This window comes from Nomia melanderi, chromosome 9 (genome assembly GCF_051020985.1).
Source record: "Nomia melanderi isolate GNS246 chromosome 9, iyNomMela1, whole genome shotgun sequence".
Lineage (NCBI taxonomy): Eukaryota > Metazoa > Arthropoda > Insecta > Hymenoptera > Halictidae > Nomia > Nomia melanderi.
The window spans coordinates 3,610,394-3,638,227 of NC_135007.1; the positions used below are offsets into that span (position 1 = coordinate 3,610,394).

General features: G+C 40.7%; 2 protein-coding genes across 3 annotated transcripts; one reads left to right on the forward strand and one right to left on the reverse strand.

Annotated features, from left to right (window-relative positions):
* The first annotated feature begins 20,162 nt into the window (after positions 1 to 20,162).
* Positions 20,163 to 21,029, forward strand: LOC116431271 (EF-hand calcium-binding domain-containing protein 11). Its single transcript, XM_031986434.2, is given in 5 exon segments — positions 20,163 to 20,421; positions 20,479 to 20,574; positions 20,647 to 20,782; positions 20,846 to 21,003; positions 21,006 to 21,029. Coding segments are annotated over 5 exon segments (450 nt in total). The 5' UTR covers positions 20,163 to 20,385.
* Positions 20,977 to 27,717, reverse strand: LOC116431269 (ATP-binding cassette sub-family C member 10). 2 transcript variants are annotated; one of them, XM_031986422.2, is made up of 16 exons: positions 27,573 to 27,717; positions 26,722 to 27,480; positions 26,279 to 26,536; positions 25,909 to 26,182; positions 25,560 to 25,783; positions 25,184 to 25,421; positions 24,837 to 25,105; positions 24,523 to 24,753; positions 24,242 to 24,453; positions 23,324 to 24,179; positions 23,030 to 23,256; positions 22,462 to 22,968; positions 22,196 to 22,387; positions 21,760 to 22,003; positions 21,536 to 21,675; positions 20,977 to 21,476 (listed from the first exon to the last, which is right to left on the reverse strand). In XM_031986422.2, the coding sequence occupies exons 1-16, from the start codon at positions 27,714 to 27,716 to the stop codon at positions 21,359 to 21,361; spliced, it is 4,893 nt and encodes a 1,630-aa protein (XP_031842282.1). In that variant the 5' UTR covers position 27,717; the 3' UTR covers positions 20,977 to 21,358. The 2 variants fall into 2 exon arrangements, with proteins under 2 accessions (XP_031842282.1, XP_076226546.1); XM_076370431.1 differs by lacking the exons at positions 26,722 to 27,480; positions 27,573 to 27,717 and adding an exon at positions 27,542 to 27,565.
* Positions 27,718 to 27,834: the final 117 nt, after the last annotated feature.

The window sequence follows — 27,834 nt, forward strand, 5'->3', positions numbered from 1 at the left end:
TATTATAAATTATGCATGCATTATCCACATTATGTAAACTTCAGATGAACGTATATTATTCGATGCCAACATTTCGCTGAACGCGTATATTATAATACTTACCATAGTACATGTCGATGTCACTCCTTGAACATACACTCCCGACTATAAATTATGGGATAAAGCATTGGTAAACATGCAGTAATACGGAGCTAACCGGATACAAGTTGATAAATAACAAATATTTCTGAATTTCATAATCGTAATTTTGTACTTGATAGAAGGAATTCAAACTGTATTCCATGTTATAAGTTATTTTAAAATCGTTTAATAAATATTTTCATTACATTTAAAAATAACAAAACTCAAATTCGCCGTGACATTTATGTAATCAATATTTTTCAACTATTTTAAAAATAATTCTTTCCCGATTTTAATTTCTTCACGTAATTATTTTTATTGGCCATAGCGGCAAATATTCCATAATTATGAAAACACGTGATTTTCTGTTTTTTCGAAATTATTTAAAAGCTCGATTAATATATATTTACAGTCGGTGTCTTACCTGTTTAAAAGAACTTGATTAAAATTGCTTTATATACTTGTAGCTACATTACAATTCATGATCACTATTTTTAAAAAACATCATAATACCCGTGAATTACAACGCGATTTCGCTGGTATTATGAATTTGTATTTTATTATACAAAACGTCCCTGGCGTCCGATGACTTAAAGACGGTAGATCGTGTATGCGCGTCCATAACGCTGAAAAGGGTTGATTGTTATCCGGCCGGTTCATCGATTATTTATTCGGAGCATAAAAGTTTGAAGGATTATTCGAATCGCGTGGAAGAAGCGCGTCTCGCGTAGGAGGCAAGGAGATAAATCACTGTGATCGAAAATACGGTGTGAATGAGACTTTAAAGAGTCAACGATTCGCGATATGCGTATATATTATACGGTGCACGACCAGGTAGTACGAGAGTAGCTCGGATGTACCTAAGTATATATCGAGTATCGAACCTGCCCTTGGGGGATACTACATGGCCGGCCTGGAGAAAGAGAGACCGGGAGAAACGGGAAAGAACAGACGGACGATGGAGAACGGAGAAGAAAACGATTGAGATTGAATTATGGCTCGCGGCTTAAACGCCGGATTCAAATCGATCCCATATATCACATTAGCTGGCACCTTTATTCTGCTTTTTACGGTTGCGTCTCACCCCCGTCCGCACCCCGTTCTCCACATCTATTGTTTTATCTTCTCCCTTTCTCTATCTCCGCGTTGATCCCGATGCGTGCAACACCGCATTGCATCGGTTACACTGTTTTTATGGACTTTCGATCTTGTTCTACGCCCACGCGATCGATTTTCGGATGATTAAGTTGTGATGACTGGATCGACGCAACTCAAAATAGGGATACATGCTAAGACTAAAAAAAAAGAAGACACGTGTGATTGCCATGCAGTCAGAGGGATAGTAATACGAGAAATCTTCTATTTCTATATCCTTCGCTAGAACTGTAGAATGATACAGAATGGCACAGATGTTTCAACATTTAACTGTAGTGATTGCGTAAAATAATAAATGGAGGATAATATTTATAGATATTTAATATTACCTTATGAAAATGAGGTTAATACGATAGTTCTAAGGATAGTCTCTACTCTTCCGATGGGTCCACGGATGCACGATTGCGCCGTCTCGTAGATAGAAAGCGGAAATTTTCGAGTTCCGTCGATATAATGTGGAAACTTTGAGGAGCGTCGATACGGGAATGAAAAGTTGCATCGTTATGGAAGGAAGAAAGTAACTGAAAATTTTCTGTACCACTAACGAACAGACGACGCTACTTTATGTTACCGTCGTCGTTCCCTACGGCCGAGCGTTCGCGCGTCGGGGTACGGGTATGCATAAACAACGAGAAGTCTGGCATTACATTGCCGCCGCCACCTTTTACCCGAGCTTACGATAATTTTCTCGTGTTTATGGTCGCGCGGAGTATCGCGCCGCTTTTTTCTCGCCGCGAGGAAAAAAACCGTAGTCGGAGTGGCGCTCGGCTAGGACCGGGATTGGAAATGCGTGGCGTCGGCTTGCAATCTTCTCGCAACTCGTAGATATCGACAGTTGCAACTACACGGGACCATTGGCGGATTTTATTGAAGCGCGGACGACTAAAGTTCCATCGGATTCGTTAGAAGGATTCAAGATGGTGAGTATTTTCTAAAGTCCTGATTTTGTTTGAAGTATGTTTGACAGTTTTAGCGAACGACGAAAGCAACTCAGACGATTACATTCACTTTGCGAAAACAAGTGGAATTAATTTCTTTTCTTATAACTTCTTTGACAATTACGACCATAAATCTTTGTTTGTTTTCATTTGCGTTCATTGTTTGAATTCATTTGTTAAACGGAAAAGAAACTCTTAATTGGGAACGTCGACTTTATAAGTTTATATTTACTCAACAAAGGGAACTTTGATAGACAAACATTTTTCTTTGTATTTCGAATTCAATATGGTTAAAATTCGCGTAGAAGTAAATGTTATTCGTATTTGTTCTATTCAATGTGTAATTTTCGATACGAGTATCATTTGTTATTTTACCTACGAAATTATACCCTAATCGTTCTATTTTACAGCTTTCTATCTTTCTTCCCCATTCCCAGACTCAATAGTTTAGAACACAATAGCCAAAGATCCAATTAATTCTTGTGTCAACTAATTGCAAAATCTCGATAAATCATCCTGCAATAAGTTCCGTGTTTCCATAGGTGACACACAGCGTTCCAATTGTAGAATACGCAAGCAAGTTTTATTACAAAGCATATACGAAATTGTGATTACGATCACATCGGTTGCTGCGGGAAACTCGGCAAAAAGTTGAGTGGTTTTTCCAACAAACAGGGCGATGAGAGTCATCGGAAAATCCTCCGTTCCCCCTTGTTTGGAACAACAATACTCCGGACGCATTAACCTAATTAAAACTGGATCAAAAAACATCAATTCATCGAGAGTCATTGGCGGTAACGAGGTCACGGGGATGCAATTGATGCTGCAGTTAAAGTGTGTGGAAAAGGATGAAGATGAACAGGGCTATAGGCTGCGATTCTCCGAGGCAAAGCGGACTCCCGTTTCATAAAAATTATGCATTACTTCCCTCCTTGTATTTTTCATAACAAAACGCTGCGCAGAGCGGTGCGGAGCGGCCGGGTCACAATTTCTTAGCACTTTCACGGGACGGTTGTAGGGGCGACGAGAAAAGGAGCCGCGAATCGAGGTGAACAGTGGCGCGGCGCGACTTCAGTCCGTCGTTAACGATGATGATTTCCATTCCGAGCGTTATATAAATCTCGGGCGAATTTGCGCGGCTCGGATCCCGCCGCTTGATTCCTCGAACGCGGCACAATAATCGCGAAATGCCGGGTTGTTTTTACTCGTCGGAACACAACCCCTGTTTGACGGGGTTGCCGCGGCGAAGAGAAATCCGTCGGCGGACGTCTTTGTCTCGGCCGGCATAATGACGCGGAAGGAGAGAATGTAGCGCGACTACAGGCGCCCGGCTGCGCATTGCCGCGCAAGCCCACTCATCGCATTATTTCAGGTGCAAACGATGCGTCGTGGCGTTTGTCCACGCGATTCCTCGGGGAAAGAAGAGACCGCTCCGCGTTGTTCCCCGGCGTAGACGGCTGAAAAAGAGCGTCATCGTGAAACGCGGACTACCTCACGGTACAACGGCCGCGACTTCGGTATTATGAACTCGCCAAGCGACTTCACCGATTTTCCGGGCCTCTAGGGAATCACGGAAGAACAACGAACACTTCAAATGTTCGGGATTTTCAAATGCGAAATTTTCCTGCGAAAACTGAGATTTTAACGACGGAAGAAAGCTAGCCAAGGTTCGACTTGCAACTCACGAGAACTGGGTACCAGATGCACGTGTAGACCGGTGCAGCCTTTAAATACGAGTAATCTAATGAAACACAGCCACTGGTTCGTAATCGCGTTTCCGCGCGATCGGCGAACGGCAACTTCTCGAGGAAATCGAATATAGTTCGTGTCACTAATTTCCTCGATATTCCGCGTGGAGCCCTCGCCTACGTGTTCACGGGGTCGTTTATGCTCGATCAATCTAGTATAGGTAGGCATAAGTCGGTGTATTACGTAAGAGCGGCACAAAGCTGCCAGATGAGGGTGGAAAGGGGTAAGGGTGGCACAGGTCGCTTTTGTTTGGTTGGAGTGCACGCGTTTCACTGGTAGCAGAAGTAGTGACGGTCGCAGAAGCGAGAAGGAAGAAGATAGAGAGTACGAGAGTGACGACGAGTAAGAGAGAAGGGAGTCAGTGTGGCTGGATCCATACGTATGTGTCTCACCCAGCCACACGGTCCACGCACCTCCTAACGCACCCCAGGCGAAAAGCAGGGGGTTTAAGTATACGTACACGAACACACGCACACAGGTACGTTTAATAAGAATACGCGCCAGAGCAGACAGTCGGTGCGACGGTGCAGCGCTAACATTTTATTTATCAGCGCTGATGGCTTTTCCGTTCTTCCAAGGGTCGACGTTTTTCTTTTCCTCCTCCTTCTCTTTTCCTTTTTTCTCCTCTTTCTCTTTCTTCCTTTCTTTCTTTCTTTCTTCGTCTTCTTTTTTTTTTACGCAAAACTCTGAAAGAAGGATCCCCTCGCGCCTCACACAATCGGGGACACGGTATGACGTTTCCTGCGTCTCTCCGTAACGTTGATTCATACACGCGTGTCTGCGATATTTCGTATCCGCGCGATTGCGGCTCTGCCCACGTTCACGCGTCTAAGTTTCTTTAACCATAACCCCGTGCTCTACGCGGTGATCATTAAAGAGCTGCACCTGGTAAATAGCAATTTTACGCGTTGCATTGTTCGAACGTTGTCGCGATCGTTAACGCGAACCGGGTTTCCGTGACGAATGGATTCGTAATTTTGTTCCTTTTTCATGAGACTGGAGACCACGTGTGACGTCCGGTATAGCGAGAACGAGGCGGGCTGTAGGTTTTTCCGGGAACGAAGTCAAAGGTCGACGTTGAAGTCGCGCTTGCGAGAGGAAGTTAGCTGGTTGACGCTATCGCGATCTTCCAGCAATCATGTCAGAACGGCGCGCATAAGGCTACAGTCATCCGCTGATATTTCCTACTCTCGCGATATGCCCGCCGTGGTGCACGGAGAACGGTAAAAAATGTTGTCAAGGCGGCGTTGAAATATTACACCGTGTCAGACCGCAAGAATTGCTGCGCCGTCGACGATAATCTACCGCTGGCCGCGCGCACGGGCGACAATTCGTATTGCTCGCGCGAGGGAAATACGAGCGGGGTAACAATAAAGTCCGCGACAGGTGGAATACTTCTCGGTACTAAGGAGGACGATTATCGTTTCCATTTAAAAACCGCCCGATCGTGGGAGCACCTCGTTGGAACAATACTTCACCGCGTGATTCTGCTGTTTAGCTACCATCGCGAGCGCTGAGCATTCCTGGTTGCTTCTCGTATATACTTTGCCTCTTTTCAGCTGATTCGGAGCGTAAAAGCTTTTCACTTCGTCGTCGTAATGCTGAGATTGAGATAGTAGGAAACTTTAAGGGCTGAAAGTTTGATTGGAAAATTTGGAGGAACGACGATTTATGTGGAAGAATAAAGAACACTTTTACAGTTGATTGTAAAGAATATGTGAAACTTTAAACGAATTTTCTTGAAATATGATTTTTGTAATTGGTAGGAGCTAATTGTTTACCAATAGTATCTAAAGTTGACTGAAAAATATCTGTTTTATAATTGATTAGGTGTGATTATTATAAAACTACACTAATACTTCAATCATTTTTGTCCTAATGGCATTTTTGTAACTGATTGACGCGATGTATTCAAACCTTGCAAACTGTCAATGCGTGTAAAATTCGAAATGTTTAGCTCTTAAACTTAAAATTATCATTTATTTTACTAAAATTGAAAACTTTCCTTTCTAATTTCAACGTTTTCTATTTCTCAATACTTCCTTTATTCTAGTTCAAACAATAATCACATTCCTACAGGTTAAAAATCTTTTTGTCATTTAAATTTCAAGTGGACAACAATGATTTTCTCCTAACACTCCTGCGGAACTGCTAACAATTTGAATTAAATCAGCGTCGGTACTAAAAAGAAATGCACACTTCCAAGGAATACACGCCAGTAAATAGCAAAATCGAAATGGACATGTTTAACAGCTTTTTATAAAAAAATCCTCAAACATCACTTTATGTTACCAACATTTCCAGTAGGGAGGTCCATTAACAAGCCGGCTGACATTTCAATTCGTTCCCACTGCGAAACATTCTTGTCGACGAAGATTAGCGTTGATTCTTTTATTGGCTGCCACGATTCAGGCCCGTGCCAGCTACGCTAATCGCGTGAAAGTCGCGAGACGAGGCGAACGGTTGGTAGGGGAACAAAGGTTTTGGCGTGCTCGAAAGAGAAGGAACCGAGAAAACGAGCGAACCACTTAATTAACTCGGTCCAGGGTGGTGTCTAGCGAATAGCGAAACGTTGACCGCGATCGGGCCGCGATACCCGAATATACAGCTGTAACGGCTGGCAGAGGTCCAACAGGCGTGTCTGAGACATTATACCCTCATAAACACGAATTTGTCATTCGGTCTCAACTGTCCGTCGCAGGGCACGCGTTTGGAATGACTATTCGAATAAATTATCCGGTTACGCCAGTCCGTTCGTGACATAAATTCGCGCAGACACCGACGATTTATCTGAAGAATTTTATCCCAAACCACAGGATACACGCGGAACACGGGGAACTGGAAAGAAAGCAAGTTAACTAATTATCCGCGTTTCCCCAGTTTCGTTGTCCGATATTATTTATCAGATCGGATGTATCTTTTGTTTCAGCTTCAATCGTTCCGTTCCTCTCGTCTGCCTCTTTTATTTTAATAATGAACTATTAACGGACTACGCCTTACCTTGCTTCCCCCCTCGAAGCATCGATGATCGAAGTCTTTTACCCTTGTACAATCCCCCTTCCCCCTCTGCCGTCGGCGGGACCGGGCTTTGAAGCGGCCCGGCTACCGATTATAAAACTTTGCCTCAGCAGAGAAACCAAGAATTATTACAAGCCGACTCTATCTTGCCATATGATTTCCTTTCGACATTATTATTTTCGCAATACGCATCGGGGAAAGTTTCGAATCGTTTCCATTCCGCTTTGAATTGTCACTGCGGAAAATATTTGATCGTTAATGAGAGACCGATTCCGCGCGGTACGGTGGATCGTTTGACGTTTTTACACGGCGCGGGAACCGTTTTTAATCGTCATTATCGCCCGTTTATCAGGCCACGCGTTAATAGACACGCGCGTGCGCACACAGGGACGTTTGGGCTCGACGCGGTGCCTCTGCCTTTGATGAGCGACAGGAATTTACGGTATTTGATCTGAATTAGAGTATTTTCCGTCACAGTGCCGTCCAATTTCTGTTGTAACTATTCATCGAGCTCTCAAACGCGTCGCTCGCACAGAGAAAGACGCAGCGATAAACTTCAATTAGCGATATCAACGCGGCGATCGCGGCTAATTTATCGCGACGACACACTACGCAGCCGAGCCCGCCGTCCTGTCCCCAAATAACAGTTCCAAGCGGACGGAAGAAAAGCAGGCAAACAGCGCAAGAAACGACGACGAGACGGCTGGCCGGCGATTGAAAAACTAGCAGATGTAAGTAACAACCCCTCTAACTCGTGGAACGCGTCCGTCCACGTCCGCGGTTCTTACCCGCGGATCTTGAAGAGTGCTTTATCTCAAAGACGACATCGCTCACTAGTCACGGGAAATGGCTCACGCAATCTTTTCCCTGAATGCCGGTCGCGAGTCCGCTCGACATTCACAGGATATTAAATGAAAACATTGGACCGTCTTCCAGTCGACGGAACCACCTAATATTTGCCAAGAACGATATCGCAAAGGAACCATCAGCAGACATGCTTCTTTCTTTCTTGCTTGCCTAACCGCTCGCTCGCTCGCACGCTCGTTTGCTTGCTCGCTGGTCAGAGTGTACCTGTTTCCACGAGAGCCTAACTTATATCCCCGGTAAACGTGGAAACCCGGGGACGAGAAACGGAAGAGTCCGATAGGACGAGGAGTCGAGGAAGCTGCGGAGAAAGAGGATGGGGAGGTGGAGGAAAGCGAAATCGCCTTAAAATAATCTTGCCATTTCGCTGGTGCGCGTCTGCATAATGCCGCGAACCGACGGTGCGCTCGACTCGCCGAATAAACCGAGAGATGAGTAGATTTTATCGCTATCAATTTACAATACGGCCCTCGGCGGCCGCGCCAGGACAGGTTTTATGGTCCTGCGCTGGTCAACTAACACAAAACGGATCTTATCGATCGCGGGCCCGATTGTTTGCTCTAATAGAGAGCCAATTTTATGGTTTATGCACTCCCCGCGAAAGTCGTTGTCACGCTCACAGCAACCGGCAACGGACGATACGGACGTTTTCATTTCCCGCGAATTAACGAAACAGCAAAACCGCTATCCCACCCCCGCCACCGACCAGCTCTCCCGTATGCTTCTTCAGCACTCAAAAGCTCCGATTGAAAATTTTAAGCGCAACGAATTAACGGCGATTCATCCGGGCACATTGATGCGCTAATACGTCCAGACGACGTATTTGCGAATTTTATAACCCCTGCGCGTAGTTGATGGTTTTTCGAACGTAGCCGTTAGAAAGTGTTCCGCGAACGATGATCCATCGTAACATTAACGGATCGAACGTCGGGACTCGTCGTCGACGAACGCGACAGCGATGTATTTGTGATTCCGCGAGTAGCGTGTAATGTTTCATTGTTACCGCGAGCGACATCGTTAACCAGATATAATTACTCTAATGAAAATCTCTTATCCCGATCGAGACGAGGACTCCTTGTCACTTTTTATTGTTCGACGAACCGACGAATATAAAATTGATCGCTGATTAACGACGAATCGTCGCCACTCGACCGGAAACGGCAAAATGTTTCTTTGGCGCGGCGTTAATTATTTTCGCACCTTCCGCGCGCGTGTTTCCGGTAAGCCGAGTGGCTTGGGCCCGGTTCAGAGGAGGATTATCAGTGTTAACGATGCCATTTTGATGCGGCGGTCTACGTGTACGCGAGAATCCAACGCGAGTAGAGCACGCACGCCGGCGTTCTAGCGTACGTGCACCGGTGTTACGTGTAATTAAATCGACGCCGAGAGTCCACCCGTCGCTCTTACCCCCGTTTATTAATTAACGCGTTACGTAGGAAATTATTACCATGCGATAAAACCGTCTGGAGCCGACAACGGTATCACGACATTTTATTTGTCGGTTATTTTTATTCGCTACGGTCCGGCACGAGTAATTAATTACAATCGACGCTGAATAACCAGTGCTTGATTTGTGTCGCCGCAGCAGCCGCTGAGTAACCGCAATTTCCCCGCGGAAAGAAAATTAAGAGGCCACCCGATTCGAAACGCTGATTTCTAATCGACGCAGGACGCCTCGCAGATGTGGTAGGCCTCCTTCCTCGGCGGTTTACTTCCGCACGGCTGGTCCTCCGCTTTCGTTCTGTAGCATGTAACCGACCCCGACGTCGACGTGGAAGACGCATTGCTCTCGCAGCTATCCAAAAGTTTTTCAATCGATTCCGGAACGATCGGTTTAAATCTTCCGCCGAGTGCACGAGCGCCACGAAGGATCGCTCTCTGCACAGCTTTTTCCGCCGCCTTACGCTCGTGCTTCATGCCCTCGATCTCCCTTCGCAGCTGATACACCTATGAACACACGTTTCGTGGAATATGGAAGTCCTGGGCCACCACGTAAGGCTCTGGGCTTAAATAAATCTATGTTAATGATATGAGCATAATGCGTTATTTGTTACTGGGCTGTATATTATAATAGTTTGCTGCTTCGGAAGTGATATATACGTGGAAAATGCGTGTTTTTCAATATTTATTGGAGAACGTAGGAATGGGGGGATTTATAGATTTGTATTGTATGCAAAGGAGTCACTTGTTTAATTGTGAGAAGTGAAAATATTTGGTGAATGTGTATCTCTTTCCACTTCCAAGTGAAAATCAGTTTTATCTACTTTCTAGTGTAACCTATTTTTTAAAATAATTATTAATGGACGTAATATAGTATTATTGATAAAAGTTATGGAACTTTTGCTATAATAGCGGAAATATGAATGAAAATAGAACGGCTAAAATTTTAAGTAATATAATGTCGGCTTAAGACTTTTGCATAGTTCTGTATTCATTGATAAGTAAACATACCAAGTGGTATTCGCCAATTTTCATGTAACTCTGGTAAAAAGTAGTTCTTATGAAAATGTTTAAGATACATTGCCTTTATTCACCTTCATTTATATTGAAGGAGTGAAAATCATAAAGTCTAGATTAGTTAGATCAAAATCCAATGAGAAGAATTAACAAAAATTGTCAAAATCAGGTAAATTTAACAAAGTGCTTCTCCCCCTAATCTGAATTATATAATGATCAACTTTCTACCAGTTTCACCAAAATTGATGGATATCACTTCGTTATGTCATCTTATAAATCAATTTCGATCATTTGACATTCTACTTCGCATTCCAGCTTCTCAATCCGGTTGTTCTCGCACTGCGGGCATCCCTTGAACTTTTTCTCCTTAACAGGACATGGTACTTTCTGCGCATGTTTAGCTGACTTGCCGTTTCCGCTTCCCGTACACGTCACTTCTCGGGACAATTTCTTTTTATGCTGCATTCCCGAACACGAGACGTCCTCCGCGTATTTTGGAGCCCTCTTGTGCTTCGTCGCCGGACATATCACCTCTTGCTTTTTCTTGGGCTTTGTCTGTGGACACGGTACACTCTGCACGAACTTCTTTATTACCTGTTTCTCCGGGCATGACACAACTTCCATCGACATAGCCTTGTCACTTGAGTACTAGGAATTTGCGCTGATTAATTTTTATGCATGGTTACAATGATTAATGGCCGATAGCCTGTCGCTTGAAACTGTCCCTTTTCGAGAATCGCGCTCGATACGGTCTTGAAAACGTCAACGTGAAACAGGCACTGTTTCAAAATTTTTTCGCAGAGTGTCTGGCCACGGGGAGCAAGAAATTCATTGTCACTTTTTCACGTTTCTCTTTTTGAAAGTCTCCAGTGTCTTTATGCGTAACTTTTTCTTGGTCGAATCGTTGCTTTGACCGTTGTCCGGACGTAAAGTATTCGTCAAACTTTTTTCCAACTTAGAAGCTGTCGGATTGTCCGCAGCGGTTTCGAGGACGCGATTGAACGTCGGAAAATTGGTGGTGAGACGTGTCGGACGGGAATATGTGGCCAGTTTATTCTCGTATTCCACACTATCACGCTTCAGTTTATTGTTTTCTTCTTCCAGCCGCGCAATCTCTTTCACGAGAAGCGCCATGCGTTTATCCTTCTCACTGACTCTTTTTATTTTCCTCAACGATTTCTTGTTCCCCGTGGACATGTCTCGAAAGGGTTATCGTCAGAGTCTAAAGTAAATTGCGGTTAACACGCAACCAGACCGGAAACGATTACATTTTTTCGAAGCATCGCCTCTTAGCAACTACGAAACACGTGAAAATTCACAGGCGCACCGCGATGCGGCGAATGTGCCCGCTATTTACCAGCCGGTGCTCCACCGGTTTTTCGTTTCGTTTCCTTTCCCCTTTTTTTTTGTTGAAAACAAAAAAAAGGCAGCGCGGCTCGCGTTATCACGAAAACAAACGAAGAGGCAAGACGCCAAACTTTCCACTCCGCGAAATGAATCCGTTATTATATGAAATATATTAAACGATCACAAGTTTCAGCCATTCCGCGATATTGCTCCCGCGCATTTTCCGACCTCCCTGCAGTGCATATTGCTTTTTATAAATGCAGACGCCGGCATGCAACGAGCGGGTTGGGTGAGATTCCGTGATTGAAGAGGGACGAGGACAGAGGAGGAGGACGACCTTCGCTCGAAGGGCCGAAACATCCCCCTTTTTCTGAATCGTCGAACTAAACGGAACATCCTCCGCCGCCCGCGAGATAGTCGCAATATTTTAACACGACATCGTAATAATATCGTTTACAAGCGAGTTCCCTTAGGGGGGAAACCAGTACTTTCTCCGGCTCTTTATTCCATTAAAACGAGGAGTCCTTGGTTCCGAGCGGAAACTCCGGCAGCCAGACAGACGCGTCTCGCCCGACACGAATTCTCCTCGCTTCCCTCCCTCCCTCCAACCCCGTCCCGCCTCGCCCTACCCTGTTACCTCTTTTTCAATCTGAATCCTGCAACGGCCTGTTGCAGCAGTCGATATTAAGAAAATTTTAATGGGAGCTCGTCACATTAACGGGGATTGGAATATCCTGGCGAAGTCGATCCCTTGAATTACCATGATACTTTTAAGTATTTATCACGTCGAATGCCGAACCAGCGCCCATCAAAATCCCACGAAGTCGGAGCAATTTATTTAAAGACTTGGACCACCTTGGCAGCCTAAAGATGATATCTATATTTTGAATTTCTAACTTTCTTCAAACGAACGACTGAATCAAGAACTTTCTGTTTGGGACGTCATTATGCAAATCAGAGATTTCTGTTTTATGTAATACCGACGCTATTGCTTGAACGTTTTTTTCAGACGGACCTCTTCCTGAAGTAGTTCCAACGATCTTGTACTATTTGTAAAATGTTTTTAAAAGTTTTTCCGAAGTAATTAATATTTAAAAGGAAGATTTCGTAGCCGGCTTTAAATTTTCATGTAGAAATGATAGTTGTAGAAAATATTTTCAATATATCACAGAATCCTATATATTTCTTTAGTTTTATCATTGGAAAAATATTTCGGAGCTAGTGTCTGTGTAGCTCCATTCATACTTTTATTAACATTTTGCGTGAATTAATTGCCCCCCCCCCCCAGGAATTACTAATTCGTTTCGACTTAAATCTTCATAAACTTTCTTCAGAGAATTGAACGAATTTCCTCTTTAAACGGTCATTTATGCGCGTGTCCAGTAAGATTATTTGGATCTTTAGCCCCACCACACACACTAACTTTATACACCTCACCATTTGAAACAGTAAAAAAGAATGTCATAGGCCAATAAAGCAATATTTAAGTATAGTGAATTTGCATAAACTTTGCAGTCTTCTCCAAGTATACACGTAACAATCTGGCGCCGCTTTAAATCGTTGGAAATTGCTCGACGTTTGAGTAGCATACTTCTCTAAAACGACTTTAGTGGAATGAAGTCATCAAAACATTGTATCGGAACTTTTTGGAGCACATTAATGAATCTATAAACTATCTACGTAAGCAAGTAAAATCGATTTCTTTAAATTACCAAGGTCTAGGTCACTTTCAATAAAACAAAAGCTTTGAAACTTACATAGACCAATTACCAAGATAACTCTTTTAATCTGTTCCCACTCCGTAAACTCTATAAAAATTTAATTCACTCAATATGTAATCATAAAATTTAATTTTCAAATATGAACAAAGGGTTGTATTATTCACGTGCGATTGGCGCAACAATGTTATGGGGTACGCGAATGAGAATCCTGATCAAACGTAACCGATGACTATGTATTCCTTTATGTCGAAAAACACGTCTCGGTTCGTCGTAGGTAAATAAATTCTCGTGGAGTTCGTTTATCGAATTCCTGAACGTGGGTCCCGCGTTCAATTTCAACCCTTTGAAACAACACGCACGCACCCCAGGGTTTGTCTTACCATGTTCAACTACGTACGCGTGTCGTAGAGAAGTCTTTGTAACATATTCACACGACAACGAAGTCCCTCTTCACTCGGTACACACATGGTATCCAACCGAATTTATTTAACCCAATTAAGGGACCCCGGCGAGGATCTTCGAGCGACTGTATAGCCAATTGAAAGTTACACGTGTTTTTGTCAGCCCTCATTTAACACCGAAGTTTGCAGGGAAACAAAGTGAAACCGGATACCAGAAACGAACGGGAAAGATTAACAGGGCGCGGAGAGGGAGAGAGGGACAGAGGGAGGGAGAATGTTCTGTAAATGAACAAGTGTTAGTTCCACAAAGGAGCCCCTACAGATAGTGGACACGAACGAACGCAGGTATAAGGAATAGAGGAAACGGATACACTGCAGTTCAAAAGTTTCGGTTTACCTAATATTCACAGCTTGTGATGTAAAATATAGTTTAAATAAAATATAGATTACTTAGTTTATTACGATTTTCTTTTCTATTGTATTTTCTTGTCTGGTCTTCGTTACGGCAAGCAGTAATGTTTTATTATCTTTCCACTAATTGATACAGCTCAGACAGTTTTACGGATCATGGGATTTTCTTGTTTAAAATTATTTTATTGCCCCGTGCCGACCATAATACCTCGGATCCTTTTAGGTAAATTAGTTTTCCACGATAAAACCCTCATTAAGAAGAAAGAACGTTATTTCAACGAAAGGAACTTGTGGTAGTTGTGATTGGTGAGTTATAATTGTAATTTCATCACAACTAAGTGTAGAGAAATATAAAATATTTAAATTATATAAAAGTTGAAACATTTTTTCGTATTTCTTTTTAAGAAATGAAGTTTTCTTCTCAACAAATAAACGATTCAAAACTTTTTAGCCTAATGTGAACATATTATAGTAGACATTGTCTTTCTATCAATTTATATAAAATGACCAAACACTAGATTTTCAATATCTTCTTCACTTCTGAAGAAGTGTTGAGAACCAATGAATTTTCGAACATCTGGATAGCTATTAAACATCTTAACTGATTTCTGCGAATCATAGGAGTCGTTTCAAGCATCTCCAAGAAATTTTGAAACCCTGTAACTACCTCTGACAGATCAGGCCCTAGCGTTTTGAAAAATCAGCCAATATCCCCTGAAGGCCCTTAAAAAATCAACCAAGGTCCCTTGTAAATCTGTAAAGAGTGGGAGAAGTGACCTAAGATGGCCTAACAAGTTTCTATCTGACTTCGAAGATTCAGATTCCTGAAGGCCCACTCATAACTATCAATTATCGGCTTCCCACTTTTATTCCTAATAAATAATAATCTTTCTGTTAACTCGAGCACTTGAACAAATATTGACTTGATTATAATTGTGGAATGCAAATAAAATATTAATATTACTAGAAAAAAAATGATTGGAATGTTTAATTACTTAAAAGATATTAATGAAAACTATTATAAGAATGATAATTGTTGATTAGATAGATATATTTTTGTAGTAGCGGTGTCACGTAACCACCGGATCACGTGATAACAATTTACAGTGTATAGTCTATCCTATCTCTCGTTGGTGGTATTACTTGTCCTCCATTAAAAAGCATTCCTAAACATAATTGCAAAAAAACATTTCAAAGACTTTCTTGCATCTGATCTCGCTGGTCAAAGAAACCACGTTAAATTTCTTTCTCTATCGTCTGTAATATATTTACCTTTTTTATAACCGAGCGTATATGTAGCTATCCTATAGAGAGAGAAATCCAATTACTATCCGCGCCACATTTGGCTTGGTACGGGCGAACTCCATCCACTCGGAGTTGCATCTATTTCGCATCAGGTGGAAGCCAATTGTGCAGGCTGGGCCAAGCCAATCGGGAGTCCCGTTCAATAGTACCAGAACTAAATTATTATAATGTCGACCGAACAAAGCATAGCTGGCCGGAAATTCTGTGCTAATCAATTACGAAATTAAATCTGAATCCCGTTTAACGCCGAAACGCGGGCTCCTTGAAAATATCCTGGTTAATTCGGACCGAGTAACGGCGAATCGCATGACGACGAATTTCAAAAGAAAAACGTGCAAAAAAGAAAAAAAAATTACATTACTACCGACGGATATGGCATCTCAACGGAAAGAGAGCGTTGTTGATACCCGGCACCATCATCCACCGTACAACTCGTCAATTACAGAACGCGTAATGAATGAGCGCCTTCATAATTCGCGAAAAAAACTTATCTCCTCGCCCCTTTAACGCATCAACGGTTGCCGTCAACAGGCGCCGGTACGCTTCGCTTAGCCCGGGACGTAGTAATGATTCCTACGGAACAGAAAGTAAATGTAGAAGACCTACCACCTTCGTATCTCCGCTATTTCTCGTCGCGACAGACCGTATAATGCGGACAGGCCGTGTCGCGACAGAGAGAGAAAGAAAGAGAGAGAAACGCGCGCGTATAGAATGTTTCACCGAAACCTCGTCTCGACGATCCTTGACGGAAATTCAGAAGTTGCGTTTCCTTTTTCTTTTCCCTTTTTTTCGAAGGCATAATAGTGCTTACGCGACAAGCGATAAGGGTTTTACGCGTGAGAAACGGGTTCGGGGCTCGTGCTCGCGCTCACCGAGCCTGGCTCTCCCCCATCCTTCGCCGACAGGTCCATTGAAACGCACGGACGTTATTAAGAACATCCGCGGTGATACCAAACCTCGACTTAGCGGATTCAGCGCCGAAGGATTTCATTTATCAAGCTCGTGTTTTTCGACACCGAATCAACGAAATGTAACGAATGGACATGGAAAAGAACAGAGCAAAGGTACGAAGAAGAAGACATTCGAGCAGGGCGCGAAAGTATCTCCCCCGGGGAAACTACCTACCCAATACGAACGGACTAGAGTTCGAAATCCCTGGCCGTGTAGTCGTGTAATATTGCAAACGCATTTATACTATATGCGTGCAATATGCAAGGAACGTTCGCCACGCAGCCACACACCATAGGAGCCTTCCCATTGCATCGTGCACTAATCACGGTAAAAGCCGTAGGTCGTTCGCGTTATATCCGCTATCCGGCTGTGTCTTGCCTTACTTAATGGAAATATGAGAGGCGTTACACTCGTCTGGTGACACGTCTATCCCGTTTCTGTTTTATTTCTAGTAATACCGCGGGGACATTGTTTCACAAACACGACCGTCGCTGTGTCAACACGCGCCATCAATGTCTCGTCTACATACAGTACTCTCGTCAGCCGCGCCATCGGCCCTCCCTCCCGCCTCTCACTTCAAAACATGATTCGTGGAAAGAACACAGATATAATCGACGTCCGGGTGACTGGATGAACCAGTTTCCCAGCAGAGTGTCTATTGATTTCTCGATCGTCCGGAACAGGATCAATTTTTCACCTGAATCACCAACCGGACAGCAGCCCAGCGGAGAAGAGGGCTCGACGAGACATCGATCGTTATTACGGTCCCGTAATTAACCAAGAACCGCCGCGCCGCGTGGAACGTCAGAGTCAATTAAACGCGACGCGCTCTATCATTTCGATTTTCCACGGTTTCGTGATCACGTGTTTTCAGGACCACCGGTCGACGACTAGTCGCGTCCACCTGCGCGCACTAGGGCAAATTGTGATTTATGCTGGGCAACAGCGTTCGTCCGCCTGACGAAAGAGAACTGTGAACGTAATGAATTATGGCGACTCCATGGCCTAATGCAAATATATGGTCCGCGACCGTGTAATCAGCCGCCCGCTTGACGTTTCACGTTCCGCTCGGACGACGGAAGAATCACGCCCGTGTCACCGCCGTGTGTCCGACAATCACGTATTTCTCCGAAGGCGTGCGATCACTAGTTAACGTTTTTCCATAGCGCACGCCGGCAATCGTGAGCCGCTGCCACCGTCGTCGCGCCGCCGTTACCGCCTGTCTCCTTTATCCGCCCCGGAACCCCTCATTCAAACAACATTGGCATATTTTCTGCGTAACTTCAAGGGTGAACGGAGACCTAGACACCCTTCACCGGTACAAGCGGAGAGTAGTGGGTCTGTTCCAGACAACGAAAAAGGAAAAAAAAGAATGGAATAGCACCACGAGAACGTAATAGATACGGCACTCATATTTATAAGTCGTGCGACCAACTCATTACCTCGATATGATACCATTTTGTAAATATATACCGTGACATGGCATGTGCGAACGAACGTTCGAGCAACACGTTAAGTTGAGAAGTGGCGAAATCGCGAGGAATAAATTTCGCATTAACGTTTAGACGTGGATATATTTTTCAATGATATTGGACTTAATTTGCGACTGAGTCCAATAAAATCGTGAGTCCGAGTTCAATAATAAACCGGAGCTAGTTTTGAAAGAGCGGCGCGCAGCCTCCGCGATAGCAAGGGTCTCTAGAGCTGTATGCTCGTTGAACCAACCCTTGATAGGTGCACTTTTGGAGTAGCCGGCAAGCCCCCTACGGTAGTGACTGTGCTTCAAGCCTCGAGTGCCCACCGAGACGCGCAAGAGCGAAGGGCTGCGCACCGCCTATGTCACGAGACGAGCTACATCCAAGATGAAGTTTCAAATATTCCACGGCGCGCGTTTAATACGGCTTTTTTAAGAAAATATTCCTACGCGAGCCGGTGCTCTCGACGCTCGAGGAATTCCACCCGTTGGCAGCACACGGTTTCACTCGAGGATATTTTGAAATAGTTTTATGGATCGATCGTTGTTCAGCTCGGAGGCCCTTCGATTCGATCGTTGGGACGTTTATTTCGCTCAAGCGTTCCTGCATCGATTAACGACGCTAGGGAGAACGTAGGAAAGCATTCGTTCTCTACATTTTTATAAATATGCACGTAAAAATGTATCTCTTTTCCTGTTTCTTGCAGGAGCCATTTTATTTTTAATAATTTTCCAGAAGCAAATGAAATCTGCGTTTACCATAGAATATTTATATGAATGTTCGTAACCACAAAATACTACTCCAATAATCTGAAAATGAATGATATTTATTCAGTAAATGCAATAAAGATTTACCACGATTCTGACTAGATATTAGATATAAGACAAAGGATTAACAATCGCACGACGAAAATATATATTTCTTTTTCATATAATAATTTCAAGTTCCTGAAATGTTTAAAATAATCAATCGAGGATACGTGTAGATTTAAAAAACCTCAACGTTAAATTGAATAACGACGGCCATTTTTCATACACGGCAACCTACTACAGCAGGAATGTGAGGTAATAATATCTCGTCCCATTTCGTAACGAAGGAAGCAAGAATACGTTCAAGGTAGTAGCCATTACGACTAAAAAGGCCATTGGATCATTTTTATGCTATTGTCCGGCACGCATTGGGAGCCAGACGTCCGATGCCGTAAACTTCTGCTTTACGACAGAAATATCCATACCGCAAACTTATTCTTTACGATGGAAGTCGAACGCTTTCTTAGCAGCCGGTTTTATGGGCTGTCAGAGAGTATCGGCCGATGACATAACGTCGCCCGTAAGTCTTGCTTTTCAGCCGAAATTGCCTATGCTTTGCGCTGGAAGCACACATGTTTCAAAGGCGATACCTCGCCGCTTCTACAAACGCGAGCAGAAGAAAAAAAGACCAGAACCGCGCCGTCGCTAGATTCCCATCTGGTCTTCCGCGTCGTCCTGAGAATCCCGACTCGACGGGGAATTACGAAAATTACTTACTTTATTCATGGAACCGTGTTAGAGGAGAAGTCTGAAAGGAGCGACGCCGCTCCTATGAAATTGATGCCGGAATGAATAAAAAAAGGATGATATTCGCACAGGCATCCGATCGTCTCATGATCGACATGAGAAAATCGTGGGTCGGACACCGATCCATCGTCTAGTTTGCCTTGGACGCGTTACACGGCTTTCGCCATTCATTGCGACTAACCGAACTAATGGGAATTCCGGCAACTGAAACCAAGGGATCGATACGAAACAGTCTCGACAGCTGCAGGTGCGAGAACCGCTCAATCTCATCCGAAGCGGGATCCAAAAAGGCGGCATGTGCGTGAACATTTTGTTAAATTGTCGGTGAAACGGATCGAGCGACAGACAATCTACGCGAAACGAACGAACATCATTAGCGACGTGAAACGCGTTCGGTCGCCGTCCTTTCGCGTTTCGCCGGCGTTTCGTCGGGAAAGATATGCGTGAAAAATAATATCGCTTCTCCTCCAGTGCACGAGGCAGAAAAAAAAGAGAAAGGTTTGAACGGAAGGCTTAAATGGCGGGTAATTAAAAAATGGAACGCAAAATCAGCCGGGGTTTCAGCTCATTAGTTTTCAGCGGCGGTGAACGATGACAGAGTCGGCGAAAATGCGATGGTTGAATGCCGGATATAGCAGACGTTATGTCATCCAGCGCACACAGCCGTGGAAAAGACACGCGTGTGCATGTCCCGCGGCGGCGTTAATTGGCTCCGCGATGAATATTACAAAATAACGGCTGCTTGAAAGGGAGGCCCCGCTTTAATTACGATATAATGCGTGTCGGTCGAGTTCCCCCCTTGAAAGAATGATACGCGCGACTCGCGACGAGCAACACCTCGCTTTCATCAGATCGCTTAATATGGAAGTCGCTCAAGGAAGTTTCATTCCAGTTCAATTCACACCCTGAGGGACGATATGACGTTGAACGTCTACAAGAAACGTGCCAGGCAGGTAAAACGACATAGAAAAAAATTGTTAGACTGAAACTGTACGTTTCGCGTAATTCAGGCTTTTGATCACGCTGACGCGGAAGCCAGTGGATCGCTCACTAAACACCAATATAAGATCGCAATGACCGTTGTTTTTGGATACTGCCCGGATAAAGTAAAATATTTTAAGTATGCATCGATATTTAGGAAAAGAATATTAGTCTTCAATTCTTTTTTTGTTTTCTAGATAGAAGTAAAACATATTTTCCGATCTAAGGATAAAATTTTTTATGAAGAATTTGAACACTGGGTACTTGAAAAGTGTTTTGCAAATGATGAACATGTGAATTTGGAAATATTATTTTCTCTACTGGATAAGGATTGTATGATTTCTTAATCCATAAAGCAAAAAAAATTTGCAATTTTAAGGAAACTTTTGTTTTTAGATAAAGGATACTTGATAATAGATGATTTCTGTTTGGCAAGCACATCTGTCGATTTAAATATTTCACCCTTGGTTTGGAGAACAGTATTCAAGGAATTGGATCGTAACAAAAAAGGATATCTCGACTTTGATGAATTCTCGCGTGTATTTCCATCGATATAAAAACTTACAACGAGGTAGTTTAATTTATAATATAATTTGAGTATAAAGTAAATAAGAAAAGAAAAATGAAGAAACAGTTCATTTCGTATCACAATGGTGTGAAACCAATACTCAATTACTAAACTATTCGTTTCTTTACAGAATATTTAATTAGAGTCCTCGACATATTCGTACAAAAATAATTGTACGTTATAGACTATAATACAGTCTCTTAACTATAACGTATTGAACGGCTTGCGTTCTATGCAGTCCATTGTTTTAATAGTATAACACATCTTCTGAATGTACAATAAAGCTCGCAGTGGAGACAAAAATAAATATTCTCGGCAGAACGTACGCTATCAGGAAATATTCATTGTCCATGGGAAAACTCTTGATTCGCTAAGCGATAAAAGTGAGAGTCGATGTTCTGAATCAACAGATTTGGTTCGTCGAACTCTAAAACTTCCCCTTCTCCCATTACAAGAACCCTAAAATAAAGTCGAGTATTGAATGATCAATACGTTAAGCATTTATCGAACTAACATACCTATCGCAGTGCATGATTGTTCTTATCCTATGCGCCACAGTGATCACCGTAGCACTCTGAAAGGAAGACTTTATCGTAGACTGCAAAAATTTATCCGTCTCTTGATCAACGTTTGCCGTAGCTTCGTCGATACAAACGATCTATAAAAGATAACAAAAGGATGAATATTATGGAGACTATAATACACCGAAACATCCTAATTAAAAAAAAATCATTGGCAATACCTTGGCATTGTGTAAAACTGCTCTAACCAAACAAAACAATTGTCTCTGCCCCGCACTTAGATTGCTACCACATTCATCTAAAGTGGCGCCAAGACCTCCCAAACGATATACTAACGAATGTATTTTACACTTTTCCAATGCTTTAAATATGTGCACATCCGTATACTGATTTAGAGGATCTAGGTTCTCTCTTATTGTACCCGAAAAAAGAAATGGATTTTGGGGTATAATAGCCAAACGAGATCTGAAATAATTTTTGATAAATTATGTTTGAGTTAGTGAAATAAAAATGCTCAATACTAATGGTCTCATTATTTGTAATTTAATTATTCCCCTGTATCTTTACCTTAATAACATGAAAAAATATCTCAAAATTATTTATCTATAAATTACTTATCTATAAAATTGATTACATTAAAGCACCAAAAAATCTTACCTTAATGCGTTCAGCTGTAAAGTTTGTGTATTAACATTATCTATTAATATAGTTCCAGAACTGATTTCTGTTAACCTAAATAACGAAGTAAATAATGAACTCTTTCCAGCACCTGTTCGTCCAACGACGCCAATTTTCTCTGCTGGTCGCGTAGAAAATGTTACACCATTCAATGATGGCACCAAATGCTCTCTGTAAAGTATACCTACCGTTTTATATATATAATACATATTTAGTAGTCGCTTGTAACTAATAACATATAATACCTATATTTTAAAACAACTTCTTTGAATTCAATTACACCTTGACTCGGCCAAGCATACGGTGGATTATCACCTCTCACAGATTCTGCGGGAACGTTTTCTAAATATTGTTTAACGCGTTCTACCGCAATCATCTCTCTTTCCGTTTCGGTAAATGCATTGACTACACCAGACAACAACCCAGTTATAGATAATGTATAAGTAATAACAAGGCCTATTAAGCCAGGGTCTGCTATGTTATACTGATGTTGCAAAACTGCAATGTTGCTCACTCCAGCTAAAAGGGCCACTCCAATAAGTTGCAATCTTAATGCAAGCCATTGACTGGCAGCGATCGACGCAAATTGCGTTTTCTGACTGACTTCTAATAATAATTCATTTTCTTGGTTAAAGCGCGGTATAGTACGAAAAGCTCTTATAGTGGAAAGTCCAAATAACGTTTCATTAAAATGAGCATATAAAGGTGAAAGAGCTGTACTCGATAGACGCTTCAACTCTCTTGATGTTAATCTAGAAATTAGTAATAGTACAATGTTCTTCTGTATAAGCTTAAGGTACAAATGGAAAGTACCTGTAATGATTTTGAATCCAGTGATACACTGGAATGAGAGGAGCTAGCACTAATAGTATCCATGGTAAGCCGTAAGTAGTGACAATTATTGTTGCAAATAAGCCAAAGAGTTGTGCAAGTAAGATATTACCAATAAAAGGCAGAGTGTCATCAATCGTATATGTATCAGATGAAAATCTATTAATAATTCTACCGAGTGGTTGAGTATCAAAAAATACAGCTTTAGCCTAAAAATATATATTTTACATTAGTATATAATAAGAAACGATTATTTTTTTTGTAATATTTACATACCCGCACGACGATTTTTAAAAGCTGTTTATGAATCGTGATAGCTGCTTGAATCCCTCCATATGCAAACATAAATGCTCTCATCAAGGTAAATAGTGAATTAATTACAGCTAATATGGCATAAACTGTCAAATAATAATTTGTGCTTAAATTGTAATCGCCAATGAAATATTCCGATCGTAAAAGGTTTGGCCTGTCTGTAGTATTAGTTGCTGTTGCATTAATATGAGTAACCCAATAAGACAGCCATAAATCTGTCACAGTCTTAGAACTCTGCATTAAAAATATAGAGAGAAGTATTGAAATTGCTAAGTAACGACCTACAGCGTTAATATAGCATGAATATACTCCAAGTCGCACAGTTCCCTTTTCTGTAAATTCTTTGTCAAGTAATGAGTCTTTGTCATTTCTGTCAATTTTATATGTTTCTCTGGGTAAGTCACTGATAGATGTAATATCTAAATCCGGCTCATAACAATCTGATGATAATAAATAATCTTCTATGTCCGGCAAAACATCATTAGGTTTACCCTGTTTAACTATTTTGCCTTTGGACATCTCCATTACCAAATTTGCATGAATTAAATACTGAGTTTGGTGAGTACACATTAACCTTGTTTTGTTTTTCAATAAACCTAAAATAACATGCTCAAATACATAGCTAGCAACTTTGGGATCTAAAGTCGCTAAAATGTCATCCAATAAATAAATATCTTTATCCGCGTAAATAGCCCGTGCTAAAGCAATTCGTGTCTTTTGTCCTCCACTCAAAGTATTACCCGCTTCACCGACAAGTGTCAAATCTTTTTTAGGTAGAGAATTTAAATCAGTGGTCAGAGCACATGCTTTCAAGATGGTCCTATTGAGAGGCATATTATGTTAGAGTATTTTGTTATACCTATTTTAATATTCTATACTTACTTATATTTATTATAATCATAAGATTTTCCGAACAGTATGTTGTCTCGAATGGTAGTACGTTGTAACCAAGGACGTTGTGTCACATATGCAAAACCCTTTTCAATCTCATTTACTGCTATTGTGCCACGAACTTTAGTAATTTCGCTTAAAATACCATCTAATAATAGCGATTTTCCACTTCCCACTTTTCCCATAATCCCAATTAAATGCCCCTAAAATAAAACGTATTTTGTTTGGAAAACTATAGGCAATCAAACATAGTAATACAATTGTTTTATTACCTTTGGAATTGTAACATTGATATTATGCAGACTAAAAGTATCTTCATCTTCAAATGTTACTGTTTTCCTAGAATCTGAACTAGAAGATGGTGTTGTGACACTTTTAAGTGTATTCATATCACTTTTTTCTGTATTCTGCTTAGTATTTACGCCAAACATTACATTCTGCAACATTAAATCCACTCCAGGTGGACATTCTGAATAATATGATGATATATCTGCATCTGGTAACTAGATTCAATAAAATATAAGTAATAGAACTAAAATTTCTTGTTCAATTTTATCTTCATTGACAGGTTTCAGTTTCCACTTACATCTAACATTCTCTGTATTCTTTTAAGTGATACCCAAGCCTCTGTAAGACCATTTAAAACCCAGGGAAATGCATTTAGTGGACCTATGAGCATATTCATCAGTGCCATACTAGTAAAAACTGTTTTCGCATCCAATGTGTTTCCAAGAAGAACATATGTTGCAAACGTTAATATAGAAATCAACACAGGTGTTGTAGCCCAAAAATAAACAAACAGTGCATCTAAATATTTTCTGTCACTTAAGTACTTGATTTCACTGTCTCGTAATTCTAAGTGAAAAATATAATAAAAGATTACTAATGGGAGTAAATAACTAAGAATAATGAAATATATGAAAATATACTAACTAATAATGCTCCGCATGAAATGGTCCTCCCACACATTTAACTTAATTGCAATTATTCCACGTAGTGTTTCCCCTGTAAGACTGACCCTTTGATCTTTGTGCTCCATTAGTTTCGTACTAAGCTTCCCAACTTTATTTGTTATTAGTTTATTTATTGGTATAAGCACTATTGCAAAAGTAACCCCAGCTAAGAATGAAATCCCTATTTGTTCATGCAAAAGATATAATACCACAACCAACTGGAAAATATGAACATAAAACATTTTTAGTAGCTACTACAAAAATCAAAATACATATTGCTCACAAATATTGGTACCAATTAATTCTACAATTTTACAAATAAAAGTAAAGCATACAGAATTATACTAAGAGATTACCTGTAATGGAATGCTCCAAAATGCATGAAAACTTGGGCAGCTGTTTACTAATCTATCACTATCTGTACTCATAAAATTTACAATCTCACCAAAATTAAATTGTTGCTTTAATTTAACACTAGATGAATGTAGAGTCTTTCTATATACTAGAGTAATAATAGTAGATCGGATTTTTAAACCAACAACAGACATCCAAAATGTAAAGTGGGCATTGCAAAAAGCCCCTAAAATAATAATATTATTGTAACTCATATGACATAAGTAATGAACTATATACTTTATCGTATTGTATGTAAAAATTAGTAACAAGCATTATCTGCAGATAATCCTTGCATAAATTAATGCCTACCTATTAAAGCAGTAATAAATATTCCTGATGCATATAGATATCCATATGAGATAGGTTCATCTTTGTCTTCAATAAAACCAACCAATTTATTTAATAATATAGGTCCCATAAATGAAGTGCAATCAGTTATAAATTTTAATATTCCAACTAAATAAAATTCCCATCCAAAACACTTATGTAGCAAATGCAACAGCGTAATTTTATTTCTAACAGTTTGTACATCTGTTTCCATCATTAATTCATTATTTTCCACTCTGTCATTTACATTGTTGGTCTATAATATATTATTAAAAATTGTTAAATACATGTTAAAGTAAAACAATTATTAATTTCAGTAAAAATTAAGTAGATAATGGGATGTTCAATTTACCACATTTTGTAAATGTTTATCAAGTTTTTGACTAATTGCATTAGTACTGATATATTCTGGTAAATCGAATAGGTCATCTGAGTGATTTAATAAGCCACGAACACCCTTTTCCATTAATGGGGTCACCCAATGAAATGAAATTTTAGATATTGCTGTTACATTCTCCATAGCAGTCCCAAGGTAAGTTGGGTCCTGTTCTTCTGGGAATCTTACGTAAGAAGAGTTAGGAGTACTCAATAGTGCAGTCCGTTCTCCTATCTAAGAACACATTTTTCACTAATCTATAATATCTGTTAATAATTTATGGTTTTAGATATCAAAGTCAATACATAAATCCAACAACATGTATTGGAAATCTCTTAAATTGATAAGGATATAGAACACTAATCATTGATAATATTATGAGTCAGTATATTGAAAGCAAACAACTTAGAATGACTTACTTCATTAAATCGGGACGATCTCATATCTTGTAAACTATTGTGACCTGGTATTAGCGTTATAGCATAAAGTATTAGTAGAGTGACTACACTGATACTAAATCCCAATGACAAGTTTGGTAAAACATCATCTTCTACATTATATTTAATATGACTTCTTAGTAAGAGTATAGAGATAACAATTAGTAGAAGTATCAATGCTCGAATTGACACAGGACCACGTGGATTAAAAATTCTGCCTCTTCTTAAACTTAATACAAAACAAAGATGAACAACCCATGCTAATCCTTCAGTACCTGCCACTAAGTAATCAATAGGTTTGGCAGATGTTGCACTATCTTCAATTGTGTCTGATATTGGATCGTAATCTTGCGTATTAAAGGTAACAGAAGGTTCAGTTCCATTTTGAGTATTATTCTTAGGAAAAAAAATTGATTTTGTATAGTCGATGGTATAATTTAGTCCTTCTTTTATATGATCTATTAAATTTGATACATCCAAAAATGAATTTGAATCTTTATATGATGTCACGACTGATCCATGTGATATTAAATTATTATCAGTTGATACATTGCGTAATTGATTAAGAGTAGTATTAGTAAGAATAATGTATGCTCTAATTATAGGAAGGATTGCAAGGCACGCTATAATTAAAATTCTCAGGTTTATGACAGAATTAGAGCCATGAAGACGAAGGGAATATGAATTTCTTTTTCCACAATGATATGCAGATATTATTGCAATACAGACTAAAACAGGAATCTGAAAGTTACAAGAAAAATATTCAATAAATATAAAATTACTGATATTCTAACATACATACAATATACATTAATGTATTAACGTTGAATCACCTGGAGGCATAGTTGTTGAAAGCACACATCAAGATCATGCGTCTCTGGATTCAATGGTTTAATGCCTCCATGATATCCACATAATTCTGTCCAATTCCATTTCCATGACTCTCCAATTCCATCAGATAACCAATTATTATCCATATTTTATAGCTATAAAAAATTTTGAATAGAAACAGGGGATTGGAAATGTATTCATAAATCCAGAAAGAAATTAAAATAAAATTCACTTTACACATTAAAAATGTAGATAATACCCTAT